The sequence below is a fragment of the Apteryx rowi genome, unplaced genomic scaffold, assembly GCF_003343035.1.
Source record: "Apteryx rowi isolate R43461 unplaced genomic scaffold, aptRow1 scaffold_223, whole genome shotgun sequence".
NCBI classification, from domain to species: Eukaryota; Metazoa; Chordata; class Aves; order Apterygiformes; family Apterygidae; genus Apteryx; species Apteryx rowi.
Window position 1 is genome coordinate 1,061,379 of NW_020448564.1, and position 27,454 is coordinate 1,088,832.

Here is a 27,454-nt window from a genome sequence, read left to right on the forward strand (position 1 = left end):
GTTTCAGAGGACCCTGAGTGTTGCAGCAAGTAATCCCATCAGTGATAGTGGGAAGCTAAGTGAAGACTTGCAATAAGAGAGTATACAACTTAGTTGAAGGAAGTAGAAATCTGGGAGAAAAAGGGAAGAGAGAACTTGGTGGGAGGGGGAGAATGAGGAGGATAGAAGAGAATAAGGGGCAAAAAGAGACAAAAATGGCTAATTTCAGAAATGCTGGAAAGAGAGAAATTTGCTGCATCTGTGTTTGGGTGAGCTGGGAGTGTGCCTCATAGGCAAGATTTTGGTATGCCTTATCTAAGCAGATTGAGAGCTCTGGAGGAGTATCAGCCCACCAAACGGAAAATCCTGAATTGCGTGTAAGCTTTCAGTAGAGGTTTTCTCATTTCCCCCCACCCTGTATGAGAATCCAGGGGGGCAGTGGGTAGTTCTATATTTTTTCCTTCAGTGTTCTTGGAAATCCCCTTGGCTGCTTTCATTTAATGAACCCACTGTCCGTTTTTGCTTTGTGTTGTAAAAATTAAGATGATGGTCATAGGGCATGCATAGTCCCAGAGCAGTATATCACCTGAATCAGCACTCCTCCTCTCTGAATTGGTATTTCAGTTTGAATTCGAGTGCCGGGCTCGTGGTGCTGACATCTTGGCCTACCCTCCTGTTGTTGCTGGTGGCARTAGATCCAACACCTTGCACTATGTGAAGAACAATCAGCTCATCAAGGTAAGCCATATGCTGTCCAGTTACTTAAAAAGCAGCACAGTGACACACTGTCCCCATATGTGTCCCTTAGTGGCTTCCTGTTTTGACCGAACACATTCAAACACTTTAATGGATGCTTTCGTGTGAGCAGGGGGAAGGAATCCTGCCTTGGTAAGCTTCATTGTCAGTGACAGTAACTTGGCAAATTCCAGTCTCTCTCTCTCCTCTTTGCACTTGCTGCTGTGGTTTTCTGAAGAGTGGAAGGGCTTGCAGACAAGCTTGCAGATACTCCATTTAACAAGCATATCTGTCTGCACCATGTGTTTCTGCTGTCCCTGTTGTGCAGCAAGCATGCAGCACTGGATGGGTTGCTAACCTCACAGAAGAGAGGGGCAGCTGCAGCAGGCAGACTGAAGGCACTCTGGGGGCCTTCTGCTGTCACTGGCATTGCTTGGTCTTGCTTTGCAATGAAAGGTGCAGTAATGCATTTCCTCTCTGGCTAAGCTGAAAAGCATTTCAGACTCCATGTAGCCTCACAAAGCAGGGAAGGGGACTAAGGAGGGAAAGGAACAGTATTAATTATTGAGAGAGGCAGATTACATGGTAGGTAAGTTAACATATCTGCCTTATTTTCAGAAGTCTGTATTACTGATTTGAATCCACATCCAGCTTTCCTGACAAAAAATCGCTAGATTCACATAGGTATTTTGAGGAGCAGTGTTACCGCATTGCTATATTCATGATTCACTTTTCAGTGGAGCATGTTTTTCCTCTGCGTTAATGCAGGATGAAGCTTTCCCGCTAGCATTGTCTTTTCTTGAAGCTGGCATGCTAGCAGACCTTGAAATGATCTGCACAGACTCACGTACAAAAGATATGACAGGCTGCTTTTGGCAGAAAGAAGCCTCGTTGTACTGTCGTCCGAGGTCAAGCACGCTCATGTAACTCCAGTTGCTTCCATTAAAGTTGCATTAAATCACTCTTACTAGTTTTTCAGAAACTGGTAGGTAGGAGGTTAAACCCACAAACTTGACTCTTGCTTTTTTTTCCTTTGTGTGCTGCCTCCTACAGATTTTGTTGTCAACTGGCATAACAAAGTATCTAATTTGGAAGGTCTCTCCAAGAGAGAGTTTTCTCTTAAGATTTTCTGCAGCAGTGGGCATGTTGTGATTCTAAATGTGCAGGATATCAAAAGTATTGAGTATTGTCGTGGTAGTAGGGGGTTCAACTCTGCTCGGCCCTGTTGTGGTGCCACATCTTCTCTCAAGAGCTGAAGCAATGCTACCTTCAGGCCTCCTCTACTCTGGTAGAAGAGTACAGGGGTCTCTGGTGTAGCTTGCTGGAATAGGAGATCCAGTTGTGAATGAGGCTAGCATTTCAGAGCCCCTAACAGCTCAAGGGAAATGCCGTGGGTTTTGGGTTTGGGGGGGGTTGATTTTTTTTTTTTTTTTTAATAAAAGTGTTCGAATGTCAGCATATTAGAGTTCCGGCTTTCTAGATAATCATAATAGTCAGAGACTACCTTGCAGAGAAACAATCCAACTGGAGGAGCCTGTTTATAAGCAGTAGCACTTGGAGTGATGCTCTGCAAAAGGAATACACGTCTCTGCAGTTTCTTTGCAAAAATAAATACATAATCTTATTCCCTGATCTCAGACAGAGAAGTCAACTTGATAGCTGGACTGACCCACAGGGCAATTTTTCCTGTTCTTCTCCAGGATGGTGAACTGGTCTTGCTAGATGGTGGATGTGAGTCTTCCTGCTATGTTAGTGACATCACACGTACCTGGCCCATCAATGGAAGGTAGGCTGACGCAAGGTGTCCTTGAAGGACCGTGAGAAGCTCTTAAATGATTGATGATTCATAGCAAAACTGTGTGTGTGAATAGTTTTTAATATGTCCCAATCTATGGTTCTTCAGAGTAATCAAATTATATAAACCAATCTTTCAGCATGAGAAGTTATATTCCCTACTGCCTCATTAATTACTGCATGAATATGTGTGATTATTGCTATTTTAAGCTATTAAGGTATGCTTAAAGTGCAGAGAAGGCTCTTGTAGTTCTTCTTTCAGCTGTTGCTAACTYTGGTTGTGTGTAAGAGAACAGGAGTTTAGCTGACCTGTACATGACTGTGGCAGTTGTGAATAAGCTGGTATAGTGTCCTTGTGGTTGTGTGTTTGATTCCAGTGTTTTTGCTCAAGTGCATTCTTTTTCCAGTGATAGGTTTGCCCTGCTCCGCTTCAGGGTTAGGATGTCAGCCAAGTAATCCTACCTCTACCCAGTGTATGGAAGGGCATGTTTCACTGATGACTTGTCTGGCATTTCATATAAGAAGCCAGTTGATTTTTTTTTTCTCTTTTCCTGCTCCAGCGTTGAACTGAGTCTGTCCCCAAAACAGCTTCTGGGTAGAGGAGTTGATTGTGAAGAATGCCCTTTGTTCCTTTTCTTGCTGGTTTTCAGATTCACTGAACCCCAAGCAGAACTATACCAGGCTGTCCTGGATATCCAAAAGTCTTGCCTGAGCCTCTGCTCCCCAGGCATCAGTCTAGAGAATATCTACAACCTCATGCTGAGCCTTATTGGACAGAAACTGAAAGAACTGGGAATCCTAAAGAGCAGCATCACTGAGAACCACTTCTTCAAGGTACTTGAAGTTTTTTTACTCCAGCTTTCCTCACTGGGACTGACTTGCCTCTTTAGGTTACATTAGTGGTTTACTTTGTATCAGGAGTGTGCTCGTAAAGTGAATCTTCTAGTTGTCCCCATTTACTATGCTTTAATTTGTGTTGTGGGCTGGTCTCAGCACAGGAGCTGGATTTCTTTTAGATGAAGCTAAACTGGAAGATATGTTCCAACCCCTAGTGGGCATTCAGTCCAGGAACTGGTCTGAAGTAACCCCCCAAGTCCTATGTGCATGCAGTATGGATGCTGGTCCCTCAGAACCTGCTATTTCACTCTGCAGATCCATTCCCGTTAGCCTGTACTACTTGTTTTTGTAGATACGGTTTTAGAATACAGACAGCCTGAAGGGACCCATAGGGAAACTGCCACTAATGCAAAAGTCCAGGTTCTGACTGCCTGCAGTCAGCCCTAGTTGTGTGATCTATTTAACATGGCATAAATCTGCACTGTCACCAAAAAGTGCGGCCTTGTCTTCTGTCTTTCCACCTGCTGCCTCTTCTGCACTTTTTGCGCCGACATTGGGATTCACAGAGCTCCTTGATGAACAGATTGGGGAAGTGGTCTGCCTCAAAGCTGAACCTGCAATTAGTGCAGTTAGAGAAGTTGCTCTGGTCCCACTCACTGCAAACTTGCATGATTGCTGATGCCAACACAAGAAGGATGGCAGGAACCAGGTGACAGAACTACCCTTTGGTAGCAGCACAGATTTCTGCCAGATTTAATTGTCCTGCAGCACTGGTACAATAACAGCACATGTCCCCRCTTGCGAACAGAAGCCATTCTAGTTTTTCTCGGCAGGCGGCAGCACAGCCAGATGAGACCAGTATCTGCAGTGTTCAGTCTGCAGTGAATGTGAGGGACATGGGGGCAGAGGGAGGGATTAGCTCTTGTGATCCCTGCAGACAAGGAGCTCCTTTCTGGAGAGAGGGGATTAGGATGGTGCAGGGGAGTCAGTGCCCAGGAGAAGTGGATTCAAGTTCTGCAGCTTCTGAGTAAAATCAACACAGCATCCTCTCTGTAATGCACAAGACACCTCTTGGCCACATCACATAGCAGCTGTGTCAGCTGCTGCTGTTTGTCAGGGACTGCTGATGGGAGCAATGTGGGGCTGGGGTGTTTAAGGGATGGAGAGGATTGAGGCAGCAAAGTTCAGTGCGCCAAAAGCTGAAGCCTTGCCCAGCATGTTGAGAGACTGATGTGCTTGGGCTGTTCTTTTCAGTAAGGGGGAAAGTTAATCTGCAGTCGACTCAGAAGAGGCAGCTGGTATAGTTGGGTTTTGAGGGTCCTCTAGTTCTGGTAAATGGAAGGCAGCCCCTGCTGACCTTCTAGTAATGGCAGTGAGACTGCTAAGCATATTCCTCTTCTGTTTCTTTTGTATTGGAACAACAGGTTGGGCTGTGCTTAACTACCTCAGTGATACTTGTTTTGTCTTCTGCCAGGCTGTTCGAAAGTACTGCCCACATCATGTGGGCCATTACTTGGGCATGGATGTACATGATACCCCAGATATGTCCCGATCACTCCCACTCCAGCCAGGCATGGTGATAACCATTGAACCAGGTAAAAAGATAAGCAGTCAGTGCTGGACTAAAACATGTAACACTAAGGGTAACAGTATCTCTTTGAGTAGTTGGTTGATCCTYAGACCAAAGCATTCAAGTCCTTTATTATGAAATTGAAAATGATTACAGCATTAAAAAGCCTTAAGGTGTCTCCTTCCAAAACTCATTACAGTATTGGAAAACATTATTTCCCACCCAAATACAGCCAAGGTTACAAATTGTGAGAGTGAGCTCTCAAAAGGTGTCTGTATGGCAGAAAGCAGACTGGCATACAGATCTCAAACTGCTAATGCTTGACCTGCAGGAGCACAGGTCAACTGCAGCACACAGAAGCAGAGTAAATTCACTTGTGCTGTGACTTGCGTTACTGTGACTAAACTGCTATCAGTCACTGGTAGTGTAAGTCTCTCCTGAGTGCTGCAGTCTGCAATTATAGGCATTAACAACTTCTCTTTGCAAATTTGGCCTTTCACGATGAATCTTTCTTTCTGCTTGTCACTTGCTTTGGAGCTGTCAGCTGGAAACTGATATTTAATGCTTGGATCCTCTCTCCTCCTATTCAGATCATTGTTAAAATCATCTTTGTGAACACAGCATTGAGAGTAAGAAGTGCAGAAAGGCCAGCTGTAGTTAAGCTTTTTATTAACATGCTAGTGTCTGTACACACTGAGAGACTTTCCCTTCTTTGTGCACCAATTGCCATGACTGTAGGGAAAGAGGGCAGCCTTCCTTATTAAACTTTCTCTGGGTCAATGTCTGTTAGGTTGCTGAAAATCCAGCCCCRCTCTCATGGCTGTGCAGTAAGGGAGAGGTGTTGCCCTAAGAGTGTTGAGAGGGTTTTGGTTTTAATTCCTTCCGTTCTTTCAGGCATTTACATCCCTGAGGATGATGTGAGCGCCCCAGAGAGGTTCCGTGGCATCGGTGTGCGCATTGAGGATGATATTGTGATAACGGAGGATGCGCCACTCATCTTGTCTGCCGACTGTCCCAAAGAGATTGACCACATTGAGCAGATCTGTGGCCGCAGCTTGTGATGCCCCTTTTTGCCTCTTGCACCCTTCTCAGGAGACATGGCCCTCCAGGAATGCAGCCCCCTGTAACTGACTGTAGTTGTCAAGTGATGGGTGGTATGGACTGTTGATGGCTGCTTTGAGACTGTGGGGCGGGGAGGTAGAATGGGAATGGCTCAGGCAGTGAGGACTGAAAAGCAAAGCAACCTTTTGCGTGTGCTGCTTCTCTCTGATTTGGACAGGGCTGGTGTTGAGCTGTTGTAGAAGGTGGGGGCGATTCGTCGCCCTTCTGTGTGGATCCCCCTGTTTCGGTGCCCTTGGAGGGATGAGTTGTCAGTGCCACCAGCAGAGCTTCTGCCTGGTCACTCTACACATGCATGGGTGCTGCTTCTGAGAGCCAGAGCCCTGTTGTTTACCCTTTAGTAATAGTTTCACAATGGTCAGATTAAAAGTGAAACTTTGAAAAATGCTATTTTGGAGGAATAAGCTGTGTCAGACAGCTTTGGTTTCTATAGAGCCTTGGAAGGAAGAGATTTGACAGTCAGGAAGATTGGTCCTGGGAGGGGGTAGTTTTAACTGAAGTCTGCGTAAAGAAGATTTCTGGCATTCTAAGGGCAAGGATGTGTTTGGGCCTTGTTCAAGCAGATGCCAAATAGGCCAACAGCGGGGGAAAAAAGCCTTATCTGGTCTTTCAGCATATCGGAGGGCTTGGTAATTGTAGAAGGGACTGATAGAACTCAGGAGGGTTGGACATACCTGTTCTCGCTGCCTTCCCCATTCCTTCGGTTTTGTCCCAAATCTCCATTGCAGTCTCCTGTTCTGAGCCCACCTCTATCCTGGGAAGCAGAGCCATGCTGGGCTTCACTGGTGAGCTCCTGGTTGTTGTCCCATAAGGGTAAAACAGTGTCTGGGGCGCTCACAGCACCTTTCTGGTTTTGCTGTAGCTGCCAATAGTTTCAGCAATGCTTTTCTGAAGAGTCTGCAGTATGGTGAGTTGGAGGTCTTTAGAGGGCTTTTGTGGAGTAATTTTCCTTTTCAAAACACTGTGGGCATGATCACAGCTGCCTTTTGGTTTGTGCCAAGTGCAGTCAGTAACTAATGCTCTGTGATAATATTTTTGAGGAAGCTGCAAATATAATTAGTGGCTGGGATGGATTAGGAGTAAAGAGTTGAGTCCTCTCTCAACATCAGCCATACTACCCAAGCCATTGTATGCAGTAGTAAATATACTTACTAGAGGCAAACATGATGTTTGTTATTAACTGAAGGTATTTTGACAATCAACTTTTTATTTAACATATGTGAAAAATGCCTCTAATGAGCGCATGTCTTATTATTTATGCTTGCTTTTGCTTCACATCATTTTTTTTCCTCTCCAATTGTAAGTTCCAGTCTTTTCCTCAGTTATTGCCGGTTTTCCTTCTTATTATCTTGCTATATTGTCTCTTTTTGGCCCACCATAATGTCAGTGCTTCCTAATCCCTGATCTTCTTGCTAACCAGTGTCATTGCCTCTCCCCTGTATGCCCTAGTTACTCACAGTGGATGTTGTGAGAAGCACGTGGGGAAGGTAGTCAGGGTTCCTGAGTTCCACTTCTGGCTCTGGTGCTGTGTAACCTCTAGCAAAATGTGCTTTTTTTTTTTTTTTTTTTTTTTTTTTACTCGGTGTTTCATTTTGCTTAGGGAATGCCAAACAGAGTCTGCGCTCTGGGTATCATGCATCTCCCATTGCTTTTAATGGAAGATGGGTGCATGCACCAGGGTGTGAATTTGGCACTTGAAAGGCAGCCAAGACATGCTATTATTTTATTTTTTAAGCATAATAAAAAGTAAACGCTTTTATGGAATTTGATATATCCGTTTATGCCCAGTTAAGAGAATCTGCTAATTTTTGATAGAAGTCTTTGTTAGATGCTCATGTGTTACAGTACCAAGTACAGTGTAAAATGTTGGAAGGAAGACTCAATAAGTATGAACACACAGGAATGATTATTTTTGATGTTCTTTGGGTCTGTAACACATTGGTTTTTGTTCCAATTACAAGTATTAGAGCTGTATCAACCAGAACAAATTTTGAATTTTGGAACTATGTAAGCAGCTTAAAATAACGTTATCCTGAGAGCTACATGTGTGTGCTGAACTGGGTGTCTGCCTCTGTACCTAATTGCAGAGGAAATGATTGTACTTACTGTAAATAAGCCTTTGAAATACATATGAAAAGTTATTTTTAAAATAAAACAATTTGTAGAAAGTCATTTCTTGGGCCATCAAGTTGCATGTCTGTTGAGTAGATATAAGCACTTCCAGGAAGAGCATTATTTTTCAGGGAGATTTATTAATTATGTGTAATTTATCTTTGACTTGAAATAACATTATCAAATGCAGGCACATACTAATTACTGATCACTCAGGAAAACCCTGCAACATGCAAACACCAATAGATCTTAGGAATGTTGAGGATGAATGTTTCTGTCAGGAGAGAAATATTTGTGATTCTGCTGAGTCTGGAGTAATGGATCTGCTAGGGCTGCTGTGCCCCCCTTACTGTTAAGTGTGTCTGATTTAGGTTTGGAATTGCCCCATATTCTGTATTTCTTCCACAGAGTTTAGCCATTTCTTCAGCATAAACTACTGCTAATGTTTTGTATGAGTTCTTCCATGTAAAGAAGAGTGCATTTTGCAGAGCATATTAAATTTGAGTTTTATCAACTTAAATATTTGAAGGCTTTTTCTTAATTGTTGCAGGTGGATAATCAGAGTACCATCTGGGACCTATATAGATGTGACAGTGTCCCTTGAATATAATCCAATTCATGAATATTTTACATGTCCTTCATCAAGAAAGTGTAAAGAATCCCTTCTCAGGCTGCCCATAGTAGTGACGTACCTCTCTAATCAGCAGTCCTGTACTGCCAGATTTACAGGCTCTCTGCCACTGAAGAGGTACCTTGCTCCAACCACTTGGGTGCAGGAGCGGCTCTCACTGGCCACACAAGTTGTCGGCTGCTTGGGAGGATCCCTGGAAGTGAATCCACTTTCTGATCCTAGCTCTGGAATCCACTTTTTCCCTTTTGTAGGAGCTTGGGTATGTATAACCTTAAGGCATCTCTTCTTGGGGCTTCTTGGTTGAAGGGAAATTGAGGTGTATGCAAGTGCTTTTGAGAAGAGATTTTGCTGGAACTGTGGCACAAGTCTTAAGGGAATCAGAGTATGAGATAAAATTTTCAAATCAAAGCCAGCCGTCCCTACAAAGAAGCTGCTTGGTGTTCAGAGGAAGCCCAGGAGGCTTTTCTTTGCTTTCCCATTTTGCAGTCTACCAGGCCACCTGCTCTGTTTGCAGAGGACTTGTTGGTAGTGGAAGTCCTGTTGTTAAAGCACAGTCTGAGCAGAGGTGCTAATTTGTAGATATGCTCTCCATGTCAAAGTTGAGAGAAATCTGGTATTTAACACAATCTGGCATTCAATCTCTGTTATCTGTGAAAAATACAGTATGTCTTTTCTAAAATTGTATCTATTATTTCGTGAAGGAATCTGATGGAGTAGGAAGGATGTGCAAATTGAGGGAGCATTCAGAAAAGAATGGAGACGAAGAAATTTGGAATGTACAATGCAGTATAGAAGATTCAGGGAAAAGGCACAATTTGGAGCTGTGGGGATGTGTGCAGGTGGATATGAGAGCGAGGAGAGAACAACAGGGTATAAAATGGCTGTTCACTATGTTGTCAGGGCGGTGCAATAGCTATAAAACTAGTTTCACTAGCCAGGAGACCCTGATTGATTTGTCCTACCTCAAGAGGGGAGAACAAAGGAGGCAGATTGTATTGATGAACTTGGTCTTAACAGTTTAATTATTTTTTTTTAAATCAATAGAATTATCATATGAGAAATTTTTTTGCAGTTTTATGTTATTGATCATGTGTCAGATTTTAAATAATGTGAAGGAGAAAAAGTACATTTCTAGACAAAACCTTCATTATGATGGAGGGAGCAAGGCTGAGGTTACATACTCTTATGCTACCCAAATTACTTCTATGGAAATTTAGTAATTACTCCCAAGAAAATTATTATAAAGCAGAAAGAGTTAGGGTTAAACTTAGAAAAAATCCATAAGAGGTAAATGATCAAAATGCTTTAATCATGTTGAGATGCTTAATACTTTGTGTAATTGGATAACAAAACTCTGCACTGCAATAAATTGACTTTTTTTTATTTCTTTTAAACTGAGTTGTCTAGAAGCCTATAGAGGCATCTTTTCATTAGTATGCAGATCTAAGCCTTTAAGTTTATGTTTCTGAGATCATTTCAACATCTCTGTTATGCATGCTACCTACATATATACTTAGCTTCAACTTGATTAGAAATCGTCATTTGGGCACTGTCACAGTGCCTCTGGCTTATAAAATTCATTGTATTTCAGAGGTGTAACAATGTGCAATTTTAAAGCAGGATTTGTAATAGAAATTGATAGCAAGGCATGGCGGGCTCAATGATGTTCAGTTTCTCCCCTCAACTCACTTGACCTTCTCAGAGTTTGTCTTTTTGTCCTCTCTTAACTGGCTGCTGACTGTGAGCCTGTCTCACCTGCAGCAACTGGAGCAATGCCTGTCTTCCAGGGACAAGTCATGCCACAGTGCACCGGGTTGTTTCTCAGAAGCACCACCCAGTATTTTGCTAACCAATAACAGACCCCTCTGAAGACAGGCAGAAAGGAATATGGAAAACCTTCCAGGTCCACGTGTATTACCTCCTTTTACTGACTCATACAACACAGGGCTTTCTTTTAACTATCTTGACAGAACTGTCTATTAACAAAGGCAAAGAAATAATTAATTCCTATCTAGGTAAGCCTGATGCTTGCATTTGAGCAATCAAAAAGTATATAAGGAAGTTGGTGGTAGGCCCAGGACGGAGAATGGTTACTGTAGGGTTCGAAATGTTCTTTTTCTTGGACATCGAGGAAAAAAGGTATTGCAGAAGTGACGTGCAGGCTTGGTTTGGGACCTTCTTGGGAACGCTGGCGTTAGACACACTGTGGTGGGACAGAGCTGACCGACAACAGTTGAAACTCTGTGGTGGTTCTCTGCTCTGAAGACCATGAAGAGCGAAGGGCTTTTTAAAGGAATCACTTTTTTCATGATCCAAGAGAAGAATCACTGCAGCAGAGGTTGGGAATGCTCAGCCTGGAGTTTGATGGTAAGGCTCGAGGTGAAGTTGGGAGTCCAGCAAAAACAGCTTGAAACGCAGTTCCTGCTAGGGCAATAGGCTCATTGCAGCTATGTGAGTGTCTGCTGCAGTTTGTGTCAGTAAACTAGGCCAGTGTGAGGGGGAGGCTCGGGCTCTTTGAGTCCCGGGCAGGACAAGGCTCCTGCCTCTGTGTGTGCTTTTGAGAGAGTAATACAAAATGGGACTGGCCACTGATCCAAGTTCATGTAGTCTTACCCTCCTGGTAGGAAATAGCAGACCTCATGTAACTTCTTATCATGTGAATCCTTTACTCAGAGAGGAGGTGGAAGTTTGGGGATAGTATGCTTTGCTTTTCCAGTCTAACAGGCACACAAAGTGCACACATGAAATCAGTTTTACCCATAGGAGCTGCAACCAATACCTCTATAATTAACAGTATTACATCTCAGCTGTGGGCATGCAGCAGACATTACAGTCATTCAGAAAGGGCATGGCTGTTAATGCTATAGCTAACAGGGATGGGTTTTTAAGCTTTGTCAGTGCATGCCTTATTCCAGACAACAAAAACGGGTGGTTTTGATACTACCGATGAATGCCCCTTCTTACCTCCTCTTGACAGACTGTGGTCATTTCTATTTAGAAGCCTTAATGAAGTTTGTCATTTGTGTTGGCCTCCCTATGTTGTTGTCATAATGTGCCATCAGGATCCCATTTTGATTCAGTAACTACTTTGTACCATTGTCCCCCGGATAGACAAGGTCTGATATTGGTGTATCTGGGATTAGGAGAGTTCCCATCATGGGACCGAAACTGCTGTGGAGTCGAGTCTGGTTGTCTCTTCCTGCACTGTGCATATATTCTCTCAGCCCAGTTGCGCACATCATCTTGTCCATAGAGCTGGAGAGACTCGACCCTACAGACAGCTCAGAAATGTCCAGTCCTTTCATTCCCAGGCAGTTGCGCCCTGTTATGGAGACTTTAAATCTCCAACTGCCCTTCCAACTGTTTCTCCTCCAGACTTGTAAAGATACTAGTCTGCAGCCAAAAAAGCAGTAGCCTTCAGTACGCTTGTCGCGCTTACCTATTACTTGTTAGATTCCATAAGGTACTGCTGAGGTTCCTGTGATGCATTGCAGATATTTGGTATGTATATTGCTTTATAATTTATGCTTTACCCCGTTCTTTTCTCCAGGAGATGAGCTTTTTAACAGCTACATGGGTGTTACTGTGGCGACTGTAACCAGGCAAAAACATACAGTTCATATTGAGGTAGTCTACATTTGTGAACTCAGATATGATTAAAAGATTTTTAAAGGCGCACTATACTTTTTTTCTGCCTTCCCCTGCAGAACAGAGAAAGCTTTCTAATGAACTTTCAGTTATAAAGTGGAAATGTATCATTCATCTTCAAAAGCATGTGTGTGTATGTATATATTATATATATATATAAACACACACATATATTATGCACACAAATGTTGTGACTTCTTGCTAGTTAGAGATTTAGAAGAGCTTTTCACCAAGGAAAATTAGGATTTTTTACATGCTTTGTCTCTGCATTTCTTTATACTTTATTTGGATTTTTTGTTAAGCTTAATTTTAACTTTGAATTTCTAGGGCGTATATTCTTGGGATTTTGGATAATTACGCTAACTGTAATATATTTCACTGTGATGTAGCCTTAACTTTGCCTCCATCTTAAGATTTTCCTTCTGCTGTATGTCATTTCCCTGCTGTATGAGGCTTTTGAGGAGACAGTGTTCTGTGAATCTCTCCTTCCCAGTGCCTTTCCGAAAAGGTGAGAATGTGCTATCTGAAAGATGTGATCATTACTCTTGAAACTCTGAAACTGTTTATGGCTTCATGTAACGTGAGTTATGAACCCAAATTTATCATTCTAACTTAACTTCTTTAAAAAAAAAAATAGAACAAGTGTAAGAATTAACTAAAAGGAGGATTGTAGTGCAAATTTAAATACCTAATATAATTATCATGATAATCAACATAATAATCTCAGCTATTAGATATGGAGCTGCTAATTTCTTCCAGTCTGCTACTCAGTGCATGTTAACAATGTATTAGACACCTGATAATTTGTTTCTCTAAGCTCATTTAAGACAAGAAATGCACCAAATGCTACATTTCTTAAGGAATCCATTTTTAATGACTCATAAGCTAATAAAGGCCTGACTTGAAAATCCTCTAGAATATCACCTGTCTTCAGTTAATAGATTCACAGAATTAAAGGGTAGGAGGCACTCTTTGATCATGCAGTTTGAGCACCTTCCTATAACAGCCATTGCATTTTACCTGCCTAATTTAGCACTGAACCCAGTAGCTTGCATGTGACAGCAACAGATCCCCCAGTAAGGCATCAAGCCATGATCTGAAGACTGGGGGAGGGTGAGGGAAGAGATGGAGAACTGCTTATTTCAGTAATTTGCTCTAGCTGTTAATCACCCCTATTGTTAAAAATCTATGCACCTTCCCGCCCCCCAAATAGGCTTTATAGGGAGGATAAGGAACATTTTTATTTCTGTGATGAAGAGCTTGGATACCTGCTCTGGGTTCAGTTTAGCCTTGATGGTGGAACTGTGATTGTACTTCCATTAAAAAAAAGTCTGCAACCCTGACCTTCATCTCCTCTTTTAATCACTTTTGTTAGATCAGTGCTAAAAGAACAACTGCTTCTAGTGGCTGTTGTTACTTTCACTTAAAAAAACATCTAATACAAAAAAAGAGCTTTGTTGGTCCACCCTGATGATACAGAAGCAGAATTCCTAGAGTTGCACAACAGGACCGTTCACACTGAAGCAAGGAAGGCAAACCCAGAAGGACAAAGAACCAGGGAGAAAAGGAAGAAAATAAGCAGTGAAGACACATACATGTTGCATGACATTCCTCTGGCAGAAAAAATGGCTGCACAAAAACCAAACAACAACAAATCAAGTCTTCCAGTAAACAGTGCCGTCCCCTTTCTATTCTCTTCCCTAGTAATTAACGTAATCTTTGTGTATTTAAAAAATGAAATGTGAACTTGCAGGAGCGGCTGCAAAGTGGCTCTGCTGGAGCTGGATCCATCCAAATTGGGGCCTGCTCCTCTTTTTGCCATCATGAGTTTGTTCCAGTAAAATAGCAAGCAATTGTGCAGGACACAAGCACAGCCCAGGCCTTAGCTGCATCTCCATCTCCCTTAGCAGGGTCCATGGACCCTGCTTTGCAGCTATCTGATTCAGACTACATGTGCCAATGCAAGGTAAAAGAACAAGCCCAAATCCTGAAGTGTAACGAGGAAAAGAACTGAATAAGCCTATGAACTGATGGTGTCTTTTAGGTTGTATTCTGAACTCGGGAACTGCTGGTTCAGAAAAGACCTCTCCTTGAATTGTCTGTGTTTTGTTAAATTAACACTTTAACTTCCTCAACAGCAAAGCTCTTTCCTTGAAATCCACAATATCCATTTGTTATTCTCAGTTCACATTTAATGCCTAAGAGGCCCAATACAAATTTCACCTACCTCCAGCTTCTTTCTGTCCTGCTTGTTAAATTTGTACTGATCCAACTGATACAGCTGGGAGGAATCATACTGTGACAAGAGATGTTTTCATCCTGTTATCTGATTTTTTTCAGCATGTGCCCATTTTCTTTTGGAAAGCTTGCTCAAAGTTGCATGCTGGAAGATATGTATGCTGTTGACTGAGTGTAGTTAAAAGGAGGAATGACCTCTTATAGAGAGTCCCTAACCTGGATTTGCCCTGGAAAAAAGTCTGGGCAGAGCTTGGGGGAGACTGACGCAGGCAGCCGTTCCTGGCCTGGAGCACTGCCTGGGAAGATGTCTTGGTGAGAGCTTTATTCCATACCTGGATGGGAAGGGGTGTGAGCCTGCGCACACCCAGTTTTACACGGCAGTGTGTGCTTTTCTGCAGACTTCCTTTTCAGTTCAAATAGGATGAGGCAGAAACATACCTATTTTCCTCTTTTCAGGAATTAAGAGCAGTGACCATATGGTGCAGCAGTTGCAAGCCGAGCCACGCAGTGGGGGTAAGTCTCTATTGCTGATTTTGGAATCGTTATCATTTCCTGTATCTTTTCAAGTCAGTCATATGGTTATTTTGCTCTTTGGTGTGCCTTACTTCATTATGAGTTTTGCTCTGTTCAGACTCTTCCATTCAATCTCTCATAACTTGCTTGTGCCACAGAGGATTATTTTGTTTTATCTGGAGGTAGCTGGACTGACAATGCACTTAATCTGTTTCAGGAAGTTTTGAGAGGTCAGCAGTGTCAAGGAACAGCAGTTTGCGTGATCTCCTCTATTATATGTATTCTTCAAAAGAACATTATTTAACTTGACACACAGCAAATGGAAGCATTCTTGAAATATATGCTTGTTGCAGATGTCATATCCTCTTCCCCTGACCTCTAAATTGTTACATAATTTAGAAGATGAAAAGCACTTTTGGATTATAAAAATCTGAGCAAGGCTGAAGTTGATTCCTTATTTCCAGCTTTTGTATTCAAGGAACGCATTTATAAAAACAAAATTATAAGTAGGAGATGAACCAATTTAGAAATGTTATCAATAAAAATTGGATTTAATTTTATAACCATTTAACAGATAAAAGTTTTTAAAGTACCCCTTTCAATGGTCCCAGGTGTAATTACTCCTGAGTAAAAAAATTGAGATTAGACTGGTGTTAAAGTAACTGGCATGTTCCAGTCTCTGACTTGAAGTATGATTTCTGTACAGTATGCTATTACATGTCATACCCTCAACTGATCTTCATAAAAAGGCCAACTGATGTATTGCTGAGCTTATGGAAATATGAACAAGTGTTTCCCATGTTATCCTAGCAATGTTTTAGTTGTTAGGATAGGACCTTTGCTTCTATGAATTCCAGTCTTGATGGAAGTGACTGATGTTCTCTGTCATATTCTAATCAGTATGTGAAACACAAAATATTAATGATACATTCAAATTACAGAAAAAAATCCTCTCAGCTGATCTGGCCACTCCTTTACTTGAAGGACCATTCTCCCTGTGGCTGCTACTGTATTAACTAGAGATAGCAAGACTACAAGCTATATGAGCTTACATATGGGGCCAGGAAGAAACTCCCATTCTGTGCGAAGTAGGTTCTTTTCATGCAAATTTTTGTGTTAGCATGAATGGCAGAAGCCACAATTCTCCTTTTAATTAAAATACTTAATTTTATAATAGAAGTCTGTTTTCTTCACTTATTTTGCAATTTTAGTGTGAAAATAAACTAGCACAATGGTTTTAGCCTGATGCATGCATTGTTCATGGAAAAATATTTCATCTACTCATTACTTTGCAGTTTGCATCTCACTGGAAAAAAGGCATGAAAGATTTGACCCTTGACTGCTTTCCAGCAGTTTTCTGTGCATCATAACAACTAAATCAAAAAAATACTTAGTTGCCTCTTTTTCACTGTCTTTCATTGACCATTCAGAGAATGTAAAAAGCCAGCATGCACGTACATGTTACACCACATGCACCTAGTCTCTTCTGTGTAATTTGAATGAAGCATGAGTATTCAATGTACTCTTACAAGTATCTCTGCAAAAGTAACATAAATACTATTATTCACAGCCAGTCTAAAGCAGCTCTTTAGTCAAAGGCAGGATGGGAGACTATCACACGCAGCCCACTGCATAGCCATAAATGTTTGGAGAATGGAAAGGCAATTGTACCACTCACCTGTGGTCAGGTTGCAGTGACGTGGTTAAACTAAGAGGCATTTTATACCAGGTGGGATGGAGGACTTGCTTTCATCTCGGAGAAACACATCCATCCAAATATGTATGTATAATCTGGTGACATTTAAAAAAAAAAAAAAAGTACAGTCACTGGGAACTTTCTTCTAACATGATTTGAATCAGGAACAGAGAAAAAAAATTAACCTTGTAAATTTATATACAGCTGTTATTCTTGGAAATAGTTGGGTTTTTTTTAATATAGTTTTGGATTTGCAGAGGGATGGTTTCTACAGAATTCCCTGGTGTTAGTTACATTAGCATTTTATAGGCTGCCCATATAAACTCTTGAGCTTTCATGGCTTGCCATATTAGATTTTTAATATAACACAGTTCATATTGGCTTTTATTGCTGTTTAATTTAGGTTGATTTTTTTTATGTGGCTTCTCATCTGCAAGGAATGTGGCCCACACTTGTGTGAAACTTTTCTTGTCTGTGTCTGAAACCACTTCTTTCTTGCATATTGTAACACTTTCTAAGAGGTAAACTTGCCTGTGTTTGCCATACAGATCAATTAGTCTACATAGCAAACACTGATCTCATATTGCAGATGGAAACCAAGAAGTTTTAGGTAGTAACTGGAAGTCTTTTCTACCTTCGTACCATGTTTTGGTTGTACTGTAGATATGGAAATTCATAGATGAACTGTCTAAATAAATCATTCTTAGCAAATAATGCCTTTTATTCAAGGGACACATCCAAACAGTACCCAGCGAAATGTTAGTTATTGGCTTCTCAGTTCATGTGCTCTTTTTTTTTTTTTTTAACTTAAAAAAGTTATCCCAAAATCAGTCTTTTCTTTTTGGGCATCTGAAATTGTTTAAAGCAACATGTGGTTTCTCACTCCTCCATAAGAAAAAGGGCATTTCTAACTAGGGTGAAGAAAAATATAATTTAAATAAAAGTATATTTTATCTTGGATAGTATATTCATGTTTATTACAGCAGCTTTACTCAATAAAGAGAGAATTTTCTATATAAAAAGATCTTTCTTGATCTTAGTAGCTATTCTAGATAAATTTGTATGGAAAATTCAGTTTAAAAAAGCTGCTGTATAAGATACTGAGAAGTGCAAAGCTTACATTTTCACAAGTCTTGTGAAGAAAGGATATTCTTTCTTGTGCATCAGTGTGTCTCATCAGAATTCCTGGGAAGCTGGCCAGCTATACATAGTAAATATTTCACATACCAATATAGTGATTCCTCTGCAATTCAACCACTCAGCACAAATGAGATTTGATTTATGGTGAGTATCTGCACCTGTTAGTGAAATAAGCTCCTGACATAAGTGATACTTTCATGTAGTTATTTATCCACATTTTAAAAAGCTTCTACCAGATTATAGTCTTTTAAACATTAGAATTTTAAAAATATCCCCAGGTTTGGATTTTCAACTTCCATACTGAAAGGGAACGCATGTGATTTTGAACTAAAATATATGTGGGGCTAAGATAAACACCATCAAGGGAAGGCATAAAATGTGCCTATTACTGAATTAGGTATTTGTTTTGTATACTTAATGATAAAATCAATAAATGGTTCCATCAGAGGAGAGTTCCATCAACCTCTATCTCTCTAGTATTCAATCAAGAGATTGAATTTGCCAGCTTTGAGGGGGAGAAATGTTTCTCCATCTTTTGAAAATCCATATTACACTAATTCAAACAGCTTCTTTACACAGAGCTGCACCAGTTTACTCAAGCGTTGCTTTCAATATCATTTCATTAAATCAATGCAAAAGGTTGTGTTGACCTTTTAAATATATATTTAAATCTGATCAGTGGAGCTTAAATCGATTAGGAACTGATTTTAAGCCAACTCTTATGGCAAATAAGTGTGTCCACACAGGGTTCCTCAGCTGTTCAACGAATTGATGTAAAATCCAATTTAAATTAAGCTGCCTCTAACAAACTATTGTTGTGTTGTACACAAGTCCCAAATGTGCTGGGAAAGTTCTTTGAGAACTTTCTTTTTAACTTCAACAGAAAACTTGAGAAAGGAATTATTAATTGAGTGAAGTCCATTCATCCTGGTCAGGAAAGGAGGAGTCACTACAAACCTCTCAAGGAAACTTTCCAGTAAACTTCCAGCTTTCAACTGAAAGCTGGGTATTTAAACCTTCCGTTTATTGTCAAATGACCAGCCATTTTTCACTTGGCAGCTCTAACTGCAGTGAACAAGACTGATGGCACCAGGAACACCACCACTCACCAGGCTCTGGCAGGAGGAGGCTGGCCTCCAAATCCCAAAGGCTTGGAAGATCTAAAGTGAGTTTAAGAAAACTCCTGTGGGACAGGTAACTGAGTAATCTCACAGCAAAATGATATTATTAAAAAGCAGAGCAGCCCTTTGTTACTCTCTCTCCTTTCCCAGTACAACCAGTTCATGTTTGTTAGGGATGGGGACACCTGAGACTTCCAACCTCTAGCTTGACTTCACAGCAGGTCTGGAGTTTCCACAGAGTAGATTATTCCTCCCCACTAAAACGTCACTAAAGACCTTTGCAGGACTGTTGAGAAGCCCCTTTATCTTCATAACCTGTAAGTCTACAGGAGAATTTCAGACATTTTGGTCTCACACCAAAGAAATGGGAGATACAAAATGAATTGCACTTCATATTGGTTCTTAATGCAGATAAGATGAAATGAAACAAATATGTTTGTAGAAGGGAAAGAATACCTGATAATTTTTATACACCAACAAACCTGTAACTTGGATTTTAAGCACAGAATTTAAAAATATGGTAAAAAATACAATAAAATACAGTAAAAGAAAGCAAAGATGAAAGGAGTAAATAGAAGGAAATAGTAAGGTGAAGTGAGGGAAACTGGTTTAGTGTAAACAACTACCTTAATTATTAATCAGATAACATGAGAGTACAAGTTGCACTCGTGCTGTTGGGGGCTAATTGTCCTTCAGCCTCTTCTTCTCCTCTCTTACCCAGATAAATTGTCATCCACTCAATTTTCCTCTGTCCTAGAAACTGGGATAAGAAAGAGGAACTGGATGTTTTTTCTTATGCTGTCCATATTGTTTTAATTAACTGACAGTTTTGCTCAATGGAAGAAGAGTTATAAGGGCTCTTCCTCAGCTTCAGGCCCTTTCTAACCAAAGGCTTTGTTTAGATAGGCATTCACAGAGGGTGTGTTTGCCATCCAACCCCCCAGCAGTAGCAATCAGTGTATGTAAATACAAAGGTAGGTACTTTGTCACACTTTGTATTAACAAAGGAAGGTAAGAGAATGGGGCATTTTTCTTTTTTTTCCCCTCCAGGGAATGAACAGCGTCTGGTAACTGCTGATGGTTTGTATGTGTGTGGAATCGTCAGACCTCTGGCCTCGCTCTTCCCAGCTTTCCTGCTTCCTCAGAACTGCTTATAATATTCCCCATTCAGACTTGTACAACCAGCTTTCTCAAATAATTGCAGACTCACAAAAGAAGGTTATGGGATGTGAGTGAACTTGAACATAAAGATCTTCCATGCAAAACCCTGTACCTTAAGGTAAAGACGTTAACTCCTTGGTAGTTGTAGTAAACTCTCAACCTGTTACAGAACTTCCTTTGTATCTTGGTAAAGGCATGCTGAAGCTGTTGCATCCTGTCGTGTTCTTTTTTTAAAGTTGTACTGATACAGCAGTTGGGTGGGAGAGTATTCCTCATGCTAGATGTGGCTCTTTCCCCTTCCTCCTAGCACAGATAGGAATCAGTGAATCCTGAAGCTGGGGTGAGAAATATGATTCATGAATGTGGTGAGCAGAAGGAGAAAGAAAAAAAAACAACAAAAAGAAACATGGGGAGGGGGAGAGAAGGGAATTCATCATTTTGCAGTGGTGTTTCCTAGAGAAGATTCCTAGAGAAGAAGTACTGGGCCCTGCACCTTACAGTTCTCTCTCTGCTCATTCCCATTTCCTGAAGTTGTCAGGATTGGGGAGCTTGTGCTTTCTGATCAGTGAAAGCTCGCTGCTTCAGATGGCCCCATTCTTTTCATTGGCGTTCTGGAGATCCAGTTGTGTTGAGCTTTGAAATAAAAGGAAAGGATATTTGACACAGTGAGATACTTTTAAAGCATCTGAACCCACTCAGCAAAGAAATTCAATCATTTATTTATTTTATTATTCAGTACAGAACTGGCAGGCAGGCCACCTCTTGTGGGATATATTCACAAACCTAGATGACTTAATGAAGTTTACAGTGGAGTCCAAAGTAAGGCTAAACCAGGTATATTGTCTTTATCTGGGCATTGATAATAGAGCAGTTAAATGCCAGAAATATCTGAAATTCTGTTTTCTGAGAACTACCTGAGTTAGGTATCATAATTTTTCTTTCCTGTTTATGCTGGAATGGGAGGCAGGGGACTGCCGACTCCCTAGCTCTTGTCTTCTGTTGTAATGTCCATGTATTTTTGCATTATTATTTGTCATGTCTTGGGGCCATCTAATTTCTCTCACCCATTCCTTTTTGTCTTGGCAAGATGAAGCAATGGAAGATTAGCTCTTTTTTGTCCCCAAATCACATCTTAACTCCATCTTCACTATCAAAAAAAGGAAAAATCTTGGATTTGGATTTTTACTGTCTTCAAATAGTGCCAAATAGTGCCTTTGTCATGACTACCACTCTGCTGGTCAGGGACTTCAACAAAATGCCTTTAGTAATAGCAGCATCTCTGTTATTGAGCCAGAGAAGAAAGCTAAAGGCTAATGAATTTTGTCTCGTTGTACATGGCCTGCAGTTAGGAACTTTGTTCAGTTAGAAGGGATCTTTGGAGGAATACTTTTGGGTTGCTATATTTTTCAAAAAAAGGACAAAGAATTCATGAGGGAAGACAAATTCGAAGCTGTAGCTTCATGGTTCTCACCTTCTTTCAAACTCAGCTGATGTAGTTTCCAGACCTTACTTGTTGATATTTTTTGTTTTTCTGATTGCAGTGCTTATTTCCTCTCTGTGACTCTGCCACATTCAAGACTATCAGAGAGAAGTTGTAGAGATAAGAATATCTGTAAACAGTGTTTTAGTGTCTCCCACACACCAGTCTGGAACTGCCTCTCCTCGTGTTACTGAATGTACATGGATTTCTCAAATCAGTAGGAGTTCATTGATTCATATGCAGGCAAGCTTGTGTTACTACTTTGGTTATTCCTGTGTTTTTTCCTAGCTACTGTTAATTAGCCTGGCAGATTTTCTAGTGTTGCTTATATGCAATAGCAGAAGCATATAACTACTTGTTTTGAGCTATCGTAATGTTCTCCTTTTTTACATCCTTCTTAAAAGGATAAAAGGCACCTTGAAAAGTTTGTATATGCAATGGAGAAGATCCAGAATGTGACCTGGTAATCAAATGATGTCTTGAGTGCAGTTAGTGGTGCTGTCTCCTGCTCTTGGGCTATCCCATAGCCTCTTGTCACCACACACAGGTCTTCTGGGATGTCAGCTGTCTGTTTTCAGGTTAAAAACAATCTCTCCCCTGCTATCACTTTCCTGTTATTCTCTAAGAAAGACTTGCCATCTTCTCTCCAAGTCGCTGTCTCAGCCTTTCTCTCTGACATCTCTTCAGGATCTCATCTCAGGTTAAAGCAGGACTTTTCTTTCTCTCTCAAGCCCTCACTCTCCCACAAATGCCTTTTTCTTGGTTGCTGGAGTGTTTCATGCTCCTGCCACTTCTTCAGCCTTGTGAATAAAAGAGGAGGCCATGCTGCAGCTGGTCACTCTTGGGACTTACCTCTTGGATCCTCAGGCTGTGGGCAGCTTGGAGAGATCTGGGTCCTCTGAGGACCTCAGCACAGGCTGTAAGTCTGGCTGTGGAATATGTCCTCTCTGAGTGGAGGCCATGATGCTGGTTTCTCTCAGGAGGTGGCAGCACAGCCAGATGAGACCAGCATCTGCAGCTCTGTGCCTAGAACTATGAGGGACAAGATGGGATTACTTGTTTGATTTCTTCTTAGGTGGAGCACCTTAGGGGGAGAGGATTAGGATGGGGGTGGAAGGGAATGTTAATGCATAGATAGGATGGATTCAAACCCTTTTTTGAAGCCAAGTGAAATCAGCCCAACATCTTGACTGTAATGCACTGGGAACCTTCTATCCTAATCACATTTCTCAGCTGCTACTGATTGTTAGGCATGGTGTGGGGCTGGGATGCCCCACTGTGAGGACAGCGTTATTTGTTGAGCCTACAACTGCGCTCCCAGATCATATGTTACAAAAGATGACTGTGCTGCTCCTCTGTGTGGGGAAAGGCTGTCTGCAGTAGATTGGGTATACCCATTAATTTTTGCAAGCACCTAATCTACCTGCAGGCTTGTTTTGGGTCATGGTTGTGTGTTATTTTATCTGCAAGTTATTGAGCAGCTCTAGGTTAAATGCCATGGGAATGGGAGAGTAACAATTAGTCACCACCCCATGAAATGCTACAACCTGCTTCCCTCTCAGAACCTCATCTGGGTTATTTGGGGCAAGAGGCCCCATCTCTCCCATGAAGTTTTAGTGATGGATTGCAAAGCAGAGATACTATATGGGCATCATGTATCCATCACCTGGAAAACATGCATAGCAGCAGGATATATGGGTTTATATAGAAACCAAGCATAGCTTGGTCCAGAAATCTATGCTATATGTTGCTTAATCTACCCCTCTGGCTCTGTTCTTTGAATTCAGCTTTACTATGCCAAGCACTCTGGATGAGCTGGGGGATGCTGCAGAGCCTTGGTGGGAGGTTGTCTGCTTACTTTGTGAACTTTGAGAAGTTTTGTGGCAATGTGGAAAGACCACAGATCCAGTTTTACCCCAATTATGAACTTATGAACGCTGTTTGTGGGTTTCGGCATCCAAAAAAGCAAAGGGTGCTGGAAATCCAGACTTAAGTCAATTCAGATGTTTTCAGTGGCATCAGCAAATAGAGGGCCACTAGCCCTGCAATTCTTAAAAAGCAATGAAACATGCCTGATTTTTATTTGTTGGTTTGCAACCACTGAATGGGAACTAGTCTCACATACCAGGTAATTCCTACTTGCTGCTGCTTAGAGCACCACTGAAATCATACCTTATGCAAGCAGCACTGAGAGGGCAAAGCACAGAAAGACAGCAGCAAGACTTTTATAGCTGTATATTTGATGTTTGTAAGCACTCAGAAAAGGAACACCCCCCCTTCTTTTTCTTCTCCTCTCTGCTCCTGACAGTCTTGGAAGGCCAAGCCCTACTCTCATGACTGTGCAGTAAAGGAAAAGTGTTGCTCTGAAGTGTGTTTGAGAAGGTTTTAATCCCCCCCTTTCTTTCAGACATTTACATTCCCGAGAATGACAGAAAGAGATCCCCCAGCATCAGCGTGTGCATTGAGGATGATGTTTTAACTGCTCGTCTTGTCCATTGACTGCCCCAAGGAGCTTTATCACCATGAGCAGATCTGTGGCTGCAGACCATGACACCCCTTCTTGCCTCTTGCACCCTCCACAGAAGATGCAGCCCTCCAGGGATGCAGCCCCCAGTAACTGGCTGTAGTTGTCAAGTAACGGGGGTGTGTGGACTGTTGATAGTTGTTTCGAGATGGTGGGGTAGGAGATAGAATGCAAATAGTTCAGGCAGTGAGGACTGAAAAGCAAAGCAACCTTTTGTGTGTGCGTCTTCCCTCTGATCTGGTTAGTGCTGGTGGATTCCTCCACTTGACGCATGGATCTTTCTGTTCTGGTGCCTTTGGAGGGATGAGTTTGTGAGTGCCACCACCAGGCCTTCTGCGTGGTCCCTGTATGGGTCAGAGCCAGGGCTACAAGCAGCTGCCTCTCACTAATAGTTGCACAGCAGTCCAGTCAGTCATATATTTTCAAAGTGGGTGGAACAAATCATTTGGGGGATAAACCTCATGGTGGCTGCAGAAAAAAAAAAAGACAGAAGGAAGACTGTAAAGGAGGAAGACGACGACCAATTAGTTTTGGAAGGTAACTGTCCTGGAGCCACCGGATTGTTGGCAACTACCTTTTTGGAACAGTTTTTGATAACTGGGAGAGGGAGTTTGTCTCATTTTAATTGGGATTAACCATATTCAGAGCAGTGTCTGTGTCACCTAGTGTGTCCATCTCCCTGCCTTTTCAACTTGGCAGTCTCCTTTATTTTTCCCCTGCATGTTCTGATGATTTGAAAAATGATCCATTCTTCAAAGCATCCCTGGTAATTTGGACCACAGTGTTGTATTTCTTCTGAGGCTGATGCTTTTCAAAGCTGCAGCCTGTCTTTCTGCAGCAGCTATTGCCACCTCTCTATAACATATAGCCTTAACAGGGAGAAAACAGGTCTGAGGGGCTGCACTTTTCCTAGGTGCAAAGAAATTTGAGATGACACCACAATCAACAGAAACATTTATTTTTTCAGGTAAACTACAGATAAAGTGAGCAATCAGACCTTTTATGAAGTGAAGGACTATTAGGGAACACCATCACTAATTTCACTTTGTGGAGCACACTGGAGATCTCTAAATGCAGTTCCCATTATTGGTGTATGTATATCTGTATACATATATATATCAGTAAGTATTTATTAAGTAAGCATGCAAGTATGCATTCTACTCCACACTAAAAGAGACTCCACAATTCTATTTGTTATCTTAGCAGTTAGTCAGTTCAAAAAAAAACCCACAACCTTTTTAGCAAGACTTAACTGAAGATCTGCATGAGTTTAGATCTACTGAGTTAAGGGAGATATTGCAATACTGATTTAGGGCAAAAATTTATATTTTTATTTAAAAAAAAATCTTGCAAATTCTGCTATGAAAACAGCTATTTTGTTGCAGGTGAAAAATGAATATTTCCTCAAGCATCCACCTCTTGTTTCCAAAACACTCCTTTGCAGTGGCCATCACACTATAGCCTTGAATAAGGGGCAACAGGACCAGAAGCTGCATGTATTCAGCTTGGTTTTATCGTCACCAATAACAGATGTGCTGTAAGTGAGCAGCATCTGGGGAACAAGGCAGTTAAGTGAAATCAGAACTTTTCATGTTGATAACTAGAGGTGTGTGTAAATGAGAGCAGGCATTCTTCAAACTTACCTTGACCATATGTTTGGCTTTGGCCCTGATCCTGCAAGTTTTTATGTACATGCTTAACTCAAGGTGCATGTGTCACATGTCTGTCAAATCTGATTCCCATTGAAAATGGGACATCCAACACATTCAATGACAGCATCATCTTGTCCTTACTGCAGGCCTCTACTTCAGTTGAAATTTTACTTGGAGACTTCCAGACATCCCATCCCAGCAGCCACTGGATCTCAGGTAAAAGCTGTATGAATACTTGGGTGAACAGAGAAGGCAGCATTCTGCGTAGATTGCTGTAAAGTCAGAAATACTCCAACATGTGGTGTGATATCTGTATTATATAATTAGCTGAAATTCAGTCCTAAGCCCAGATTTCTTACATCTGTACCATCAGGATGAAGCCAAGACTTTAGAATAGGTGTGAGGCATGATAGAGGAGAAATTTCAAGTCTGCACCTACCCTGAATGTAGGTTTACCTGTCTGCTTACCCATCTGTAGTGTGTATGGCACTATACACCACAGGCCTGGCTCAGCCACTTCAGGTTTCCCATTTGCCCTATCAGTAAAGTCACGTAGCCAGCTCCACAGAGATGAGTTGTCTGTGGATCCTTCCTGGACCTTCAGCTCTAGTGTTGCCACCTGCAAAGATGTAAGGTAGAACAGATTTACTGTCAGCCTGGACTCCTGCTTCAGGCTGTCCCAAGAACTCTGGGGCCAAGCCATAGATAGCAAGACAGATACATATGCTGTTAGCCTGCTGGGGGACTTTCAGGGAGTGTTTTCCCACAGTTTCCACATCGTGAGGAACAATACTGACCTCTGAGAAGTCCTTTGAGCTATACTGATGGAGAGGAAGTTTCCAGTACTAGCTCCCATGCCTGTTGTCTCCATCTTTTGCAATGGAGTAGGCAGGGCTTAGGCAATGCTAGCACCATAAGTAAAACCTGTGTTGATTAACTATTTTTACCCAAATTTGCGTGCTGAGAGAGTAGTCTGAGCAATGTGAATTGTCTCTAGCAATTATGATGTTCTATTAAAATATATATATATATACTGCTAATAAATGGACTGCAGTAATAACATCAATGACCCTTTCTGATTCTGCACCTGCAGGAGATCAGCTGGAATGGAAGAAAACAAGCAAAAAAAAGTGTATTAAGGGCTGAAGCCCCAGTTCTGCAGTAGGGTGCAGAGACAAATCCCAACGTCCTACACAAAAGCCAGACTCCGAATACACAGAGCACCTTGAGTCGTACTTAAAAGCGATCTAAACTTTCTGTCAAATATGACGCCTCAGCAGATGGGTGTATTTCTCGTTTTGGGGCAGCAGCAAACCCGACCTGCCCTTAAAAGCAGGGGCGCCTCACGACGGCGGCAAACCGAGGTCGTTTCTAGCGCAGAGCCGGGAGGAAGCCAGCCTTCCCCGGGCGGCGGTTGAGGCCGGACCCGCGGCACCTGCTCCCCCGCCCGCCGCGGAGCAGAGCGGCCGCCGGGAGGCGACAGAGGCGCCGGCAGCGCCGCCCC

At 41.8% G+C, this 27,454-nt stretch overlaps 1 protein-coding gene and 1 long non-coding RNA gene across 7 annotated transcripts in view; one reads left to right on the plus strand and one right to left on the minus strand.

Annotated features, from left to right (window-relative positions):
- XPNPEP3 (X-prolyl aminopeptidase 3) overlaps positions 1 to 24,783 on the plus strand; it is a 32,465-nt gene extending 7,682 nt beyond the window's left edge. For all 4 annotated transcript variants that reach the window (XM_026065025.1, XM_026065026.1, XM_026065027.1 and 1 more), the window contains 10 exons: positions 604 to 717; positions 2,415 to 2,500; positions 3,159 to 3,342; positions 4,820 to 4,940; positions 5,810 to 12,933; positions 14,766 to 14,975; positions 15,120 to 15,176; positions 19,072 to 19,177; positions 20,184 to 20,412; positions 24,182 to 24,783. In XM_026065025.1, the coding sequence (XP_025920810.1) occupies positions 604 to 717; positions 2,415 to 2,500; positions 3,159 to 3,342; positions 4,820 to 4,940; positions 5,810 to 5,976 (672 nt within the window). In that variant the 3' untranslated portion in view covers positions 5,977 to 12,933; positions 14,766 to 14,975; positions 15,120 to 15,176; ... (1 more) ...; positions 20,184 to 20,412; positions 24,182 to 24,783. The remainder of the gene's footprint in view (positions 1 to 603; positions 718 to 2,414; positions 2,501 to 3,158; positions 3,343 to 4,819; positions 4,941 to 5,809; positions 12,934 to 14,765; positions 14,976 to 15,119; positions 15,177 to 19,071; positions 19,178 to 20,183; positions 20,413 to 24,181) is intronic.
- On the minus strand, positions 24,144 to 27,405 carry LOC112965733. Of its 3 annotated transcripts, none has more exons than XR_003253373.1 (3): positions 27,271 to 27,405; positions 25,942 to 26,569; positions 24,144 to 24,766 (listed from the first exon to the last, which is right to left on the minus strand). It is a non-coding gene; the product is annotated as an uncharacterized LOC112965733 (long non-coding RNA). The 3 variants fall into 3 exon arrangements; XR_003253372.1 differs by lacking the exon at positions 27,271 to 27,405 and adding an exon at positions 27,187 to 27,253; XR_003253371.1 differs by lacking the exon at positions 27,271 to 27,405 and adding an exon at positions 27,175 to 27,245.
- Between the last annotated feature and the right edge of the window lie 49 nt (positions 27,406 to 27,454).